The sequence below is a fragment of the Myotis davidii genome, unplaced genomic scaffold (genome assembly GCF_000327345.1).
Source record: "Myotis davidii unplaced genomic scaffold, ASM32734v1 scaffold939, whole genome shotgun sequence".
Classification (NCBI taxonomy): domain Eukaryota; kingdom Metazoa; phylum Chordata; class Mammalia; order Chiroptera; family Vespertilionidae; genus Myotis; species Myotis davidii.
In genome coordinates this window covers 211,718-217,759 of record NW_006290535.1, presented here as the reverse complement: position 1 = coordinate 217,759, position 6,042 = coordinate 211,718, and the positions used below count along the sequence as shown (strand labels likewise).

The window sequence follows — 6,042 nt, the reverse complement described above, 5'->3', positions numbered from 1 at the left end:
GGCACAGGCATGGCTGAGAGACCCCCTTTCCCCCCGAGTGCACAAATTTTTGTGCACCGGGCCTCTAGTAGTTATATAACTGACTAATCACTAAGCTGTACACCTGAAACTAAGATAGCTAAAAGAATACATACATGAAATTAGTCTGACACACCACCATCCCTGACATTGAGTCAACTCATCTTCAGCTGACAGTAATACAAACAGGTATATCTTGTCCCTTTTACATGCAGAGGCTGGGATTTAGCATTGTCCCTTTCAAAGTAGTCATGGCCTTTGATAACCCTCCTGAACTCCCAGCTCCTCCTGCAAACTCAGTGAGCATTGTACACTGAGTGGCCAGGTGTTGAAGGATGTCTCACATTTGGAGTAAAGATCCATATAAAACATGATTTTCTATCTAATCTAATAAAAGACAAACATGCAAATTGACTGTACCTTTGCTATGCCTTAAGGCACACCCATCAGCCAATCACAGCGACTATATGCAAATTAACCCAACCAAGATGGCGGCCGGCAGCCTTGGAGCTGGAGCGAGCAGGAGACTTGGTTGCTCCAGTGATGGAGGAAGCCAAGCTTCCTGCCTGCTATGGCAAGCTCTGAGCTCCACTGAAGGCAACAAAGTTTCAATTATAGAAGGTAAATAATTCCCAGAAAAAAATTAAAAAGGAGGGGCTGGAACTTCCGTCTCTGGGGGGCTTGGCCAACCTGAAAATGGCCCTCAGCCCCTCACCCAGGCTGGACAAACCTCCATGGGGTGAGGGTCCCCACTGGGGGGAGGGGGGAGCTTGGCCAGCCTGCAAAAAGCCATGAGCTCCTCACCCAGGCTAGCCAGGCAACCCAGTGGGGATCCCTACCCTGATCCAGGACACCCTTCAGGGCAAATCAGCCAGCCCCCACCCATGCACCAGGCCTCTATCCTATATAAAAAAAAGGTAATATGCAAACTGACCCTAACAGCAGAAAGACTGGGATGACTGGTCACTATGACACACACTGACCACCAGGGGGAAGATGCTCAATGCAGGAGCTGCCCCCTGGTGGTCAATGCGCTCCCACAGGGGGAGCTCTGCTCAGCCCACAGCCAGGCTGACGGCTGCCAGTACAGCAATGGTGGTGGGAGCCTCTCCCACCTCCTCAGCAGCACTAAGGATATCCGACTACAGCTTAGGCCTGCTCCCCCTGGCAAGTGGACATCCCCCAAGGGCTCCTGGGCTGCCAGAGGGATGTCTGATTGCCAGCTTAGGCCCAATCCCCCTGGGAAGCAGGCCTAAGCCAGCAGGTGGTCATCCCCCGAAGGGTCCCAGACTGTGAGAGGGCACAGGCCGGGCTGAGTGACCCCCCACCCCCCAGCAAGTGCACAAATTTTTGTGCACCGGGACTCTAGTATATATATAAAGGGCTATTATGCAAAGTGTCCCCTCAGGAGTTCGACCGGGAATTCAATCACTCACTATGACGTGTGCTGACCACCAGGGGGTGGCGTGGAACATGGCCGGCGACCAGCAGGCGGTGGTGACAGGGCACTGAAGGAGTGAGGGAAGGAGGAAGCTGGGAGGTTGGAGGTGGGGAATCTGATTGGCCCTGATCGCCAGCGAGGCCTAGGGAACCTACCATGCACAAATTTCGTGCACTGTGCTTCTAGCCCAGGGGTGGGCAAACTTTTTGACTTGAGGGCCACAATGGGTTCTTAAACTGGACCGGAGGGCCGGAACAAAAGCATGGATGGAGTGTTTGTGTGAACTAATATAAATTCAAAGTAAACATTATTACATAAAAGGGTACGGTCTTTATTTTTTTTTTTGAGTTTTATTCATTTCAAACGGACCGGATCCGGCCCATGGGCCGTAGTTTGCCCACAGCTGCTCTAGCCCTATATAATAAAAGAGAAACATGTAAATTGACTGTCCTTCTGCTACGCACACCAGCCAATTAGGACTGAGTATGCAAATTAACCCAACAAAGATGGCAGGTTTATTTGCATACACAGGCACCAGGCAGAGAGCAGAGCGGGAGAGCAAGCAGCCTGGGGGGATGTGGCTCCCTCGGTCGCCCCCCCTAGCCACTGGGCAGAGAGCAGAGTGGGAGAACCGGCTGAGAGTTGAGCGGCTTAGCGAACTTGGCTCCCAACCTGCCAGATGGAAAGCAGAGAGGGAGAGCTGGCGGCTTGGAGGACTTGGCAGAGTGGGAGGCCATGGTACAGAGACAGAGCAGGAAGGGCAAACCAAGAGCGTGGGGAGCACCAGGAATTCTGGGAATAGTAGTTCTGGTGGCAGCCCCAGGACCGGAAGAGGAAGCGCAGAGCACGGGGTGCACCAGGAATGCTGGGAATCGTAGTTCTGATGGCAGCGGATCTCCTAGACCAATGATGGCAAACCTTTTGAGCTCGGCGTGAGAGCATTTTAAAAAACCCTAGCTTAACTCTGGTGCCATGTCACATATAGAAATTTTTTTATATTTGCAACCATAGTAAAACAAAGATTTATATTTTTGATATTTATTTTATATATTTAAATGCTATTTAACAGAGAAATATCAACCAAAAAATGAGTTGTCATAGGTTCGCCATCACTGTCCTAGACACTAGAGCAAAGTGAGCCTGGAGCAAGTTACTGTTGCGGTGGGGGGTGGAGGGAAAGCAAAGGTGAGAGACATAAGTAAAATCAGAGTGTCTAGGAAAAATTAAAGGGAAGATATCCTAAAACTTCCAGGAAATCTCCACCAATGAAGAAAAAAAAATGCCTCTATTATTGTGAGCAACAAACCAAACTGGGTTGGGGGTATCAGACAACTCACTCATATGATTGCAAACACAGAAACTCCCGGATTGGCGAGGGCTCCCCTGAGGACTCCCAGATTAGACAGGGTGCAGGTTGGACTGAGGGACCCACTCCCAGTGTATGAATTTTCGTGCACTGGGCCTCTAGTCTTATAAAATGCAGGAGAACCCCCACCCCCCAAGTCATGAATAAAGTGATTGCTCCTCTAGATAGACTTTAAATGATAAAATAGTTTTACCTTTACCTTCCTGTGTACACTTTGCTTCCTCTTTCTTCATGGATTCTTCATGAGACAATAAGGACTGAGCAGCTTTTGCCATTTCTCTGGCTTGTATATACTGTTGAAGCTCTTTTGCAAAATTATCTTCTGGTTCCTGATTGCAGATATTATCAGTGTATACATCATAGTCCTTACTTCTTGATTTTCTATGTAGCAAATTCTTTGGTGATGTTGTAGAGTTTCCAAACTGCCTAAACTAAGTAAAAATTAAAATTTTAATTTAAAAAACCTAGCATGATTCAAAACTATGTGGTTATAAAGAAGAAAAATGACTGACCATAAACTGATCATTCCTGAGGTTAGGTGATGGATACATGGGAGATATACTATTCTTTCCATTCTCAAGTATTTGAAATTTTCCAGAATTAAAAAACAAACAAAAACAAAACAAAAAACAAAAACAAAAAAAACCAGCATGACACAGCCACCCTTAAAGGTAACTTTGAGGGAAGATTCTTAATTTGTATACTCTATGTACTTTGCTGAATTAAGAGAGTAAATACCCAAATTTTAACTTTTTGATTAAAAATAAATTGCCCAGTTGCTGTGGCTCAGTGGTTGAGCATTGAACCAGGAGGTAATGGTTCTATTCTCAGTCAGGCACACGCCTGGGTTGTAAGCTTGATCCCCAGTAGGTGTAAATTGTAATGGCCCAATTAAAAATGCACTACACTAAGATATATCATAGACACCAAAGCCTATTCTTTTTCCAATTTAAAGGTTTGCCTACCGTAAGCCTAGAAAATGAATTTGCTTCTGCTTGAAGGATCCAAACAAACTGAGAAAGTTTCCTAACCTGGCTTCGATGCACATTTTATCTTCATTACACCAGACAAGACTACAAACCAATCCAACAGTCTTCAGGCCACCAAGTTCATCTCCACATCCTCAAGAAAGAGCACCCTTTTCCAACTAACACTATACAAAAAACTTACAAACAGAACTTCTGGTCAGTATTTGGCAAACACTGGCCTGGCCTCCTGCTTTTGTAAATAAAGTTCTGCTGGAACACAGGCACACTCATTCATTCATCATCTATAATCTATGGCTGCTTAGTTGTGGTAGAGACAATTTGGCTCACAAAGTCAAAAAGATGCACTATCTGGTCCGTTATGAAAAAGTTGGCTGACTCTTGTAATGATTGTGTTTACCTTGGCTCTGTTCTTTAATTTTTATTTAGAGAACCAAAAAATCATTCAATATGCCATAGCTCCCAAGTTTAGCTTAGTCAAACACACAGAGATAAAATTCCATTCAGTGTATGTAAATTAATATTACAATAATCCAAATGAGTGACTAAATGCCCCCTTTGCACAAAACATACAGGCCTACAGTACTGCAGCAGACCCCTTTTACTGCAAGAAATAACATATTTGATTTTCTTGTATTAAAGAAAAAGATGAGATGACTTAGCAATATAAATAAAACCAGAACAATGGCCCAATTAAAATGCACTACACTGCCCTAACCGGTTTGGCTCAGTGGATAGACTGGTGTCGGCCTGTGGACTGAAGGGTCCAAGATTCGATTCTGGTCGGGGGCATGCACCTTGGTTGCCGGCACATACCCAGTAGAGGGCATGCAGGAGGCAGCTGATCAATGTTTCTCTCTCAACGATGTTTCTAACTCTCTATCCCTCTCCCTTCCTCTCTGTAAAAAAAATCAATAAAATATATTTTTAAAAAATTTCAAAAAATGCACTACACTAAGATATATCATAGCTACCAAAGCCTATCCTTTATCCCATAATTCACAGCTCTGGTGACAGAGGAGGTGGCAGTCCTGATGACAAGAAGAAAGACCTGCCCGGTTCTCTTTAATCAGGTTAACTTTACTTTCAGGAATGCTTTTCTAACTGCTGCTGGCGCTGTTCTGAAATGACAGCTGCAATCAGAGGTACCCACTCTAGCAGATGCGCAGGGCTGGCAGCTGCCCTTGGAGAGCCTGTTTTAATAATATTAGAGATGAGTATTACTAGTTGGTATGATTCTTTTCAGAGGGCAATGAAATAACCCAAAATACAAATTACTGCCTTAATACTTTTCTTCACACAACTAGCTATAAACTCACTGCTTTGATGTTTGCTGTTCTCTATATAATTTAGAATGCACACAAACATGACAGTAAACCCCCCCCCCTTTTTTTGTAAAGGAGTCTAAATAAAGCAGTTTTAAGTAAAAAAAATTTCTGCTTTTGATTCAGGATGGCTTACTGAACTAGTATGGCTTCCTGACATTCCACAGAAATAAAGTACAGAAGGAGGGCATGAAGTTAACTGAGAGAATTCAACAGGTTCTTGGCAGATTTTTGATAAACGAAAAGCAGGTTTTAAGCTGGAGGCTCGGCTTAGGTGGAGTCTGAGAAATGAGGCCATAACTGAGGACAAATTAAAATTCTACATGGAAACAAACAAAGCTATTATAACAAGTTCTCTCTGCCCACCCCTCATCAGAACACAATCAAAGAGAAGTTTACCCTGAGCAAAGGAGAGGGCTGTTCTCTGAAGAAATTGAATAAAATGGCTGATAAAAGCCAGGACTCCTTAGGTGGGTAATAAGACCTCAGAGTAAGTCCTCTACATTCTGGCATTTGGGAACACCTCAGTGCACCATACATTTCAGTGACAGTTATAACTTGACTGGAGGCCTGGTACACACAATTAGTGTATGGGGGAAGGGGGACAGGGGGTCCCTCAGTCCCGTCTGCACCCTCTTACAATCCAGGACCACTGGCTCCTAACCGCTCGCCTACCTGCCTGCCTGCTCGCCCCTAACCACTCTGCCTGCCTGCCCGATCACCACTAACCACTCTGCTTGTCTGCCTGCCTGATTGCCCTAACTGCTTGGCTGCCTGCCTGATAGCCCATAACTGCTCACCTACCTGCCTGATCCCCCCTATTTGCCTCTGTTTGCCAGTCTGATCACCCCTAACTGCCCTCCCCTGACAGCCTGGTTGCCCCAACTGCCCTCCTCTACCGGCCTG

At 45.3% G+C, this 6,042-nt stretch overlaps 1 protein-coding gene across 1 annotated transcript in view; it reads right to left on the bottom strand.

The window, feature by feature from the left end:
- The window catches only part of ZC3H8 (zinc finger CCCH-type containing 8), a 36,604-nt gene that overhangs the window by 16,243 nt on the left and 14,319 nt on the right, over positions 1-6,042 (bottom strand). The window contains exon 3 of the mRNA XM_006763581.2: positions 2,996-3,247. Coding sequence (XP_006763644.1) covers positions 2,996-3,247 — 252 coding nt within the window. The remainder of the gene's footprint in view (positions 1-2,995; positions 3,248-6,042) is intronic.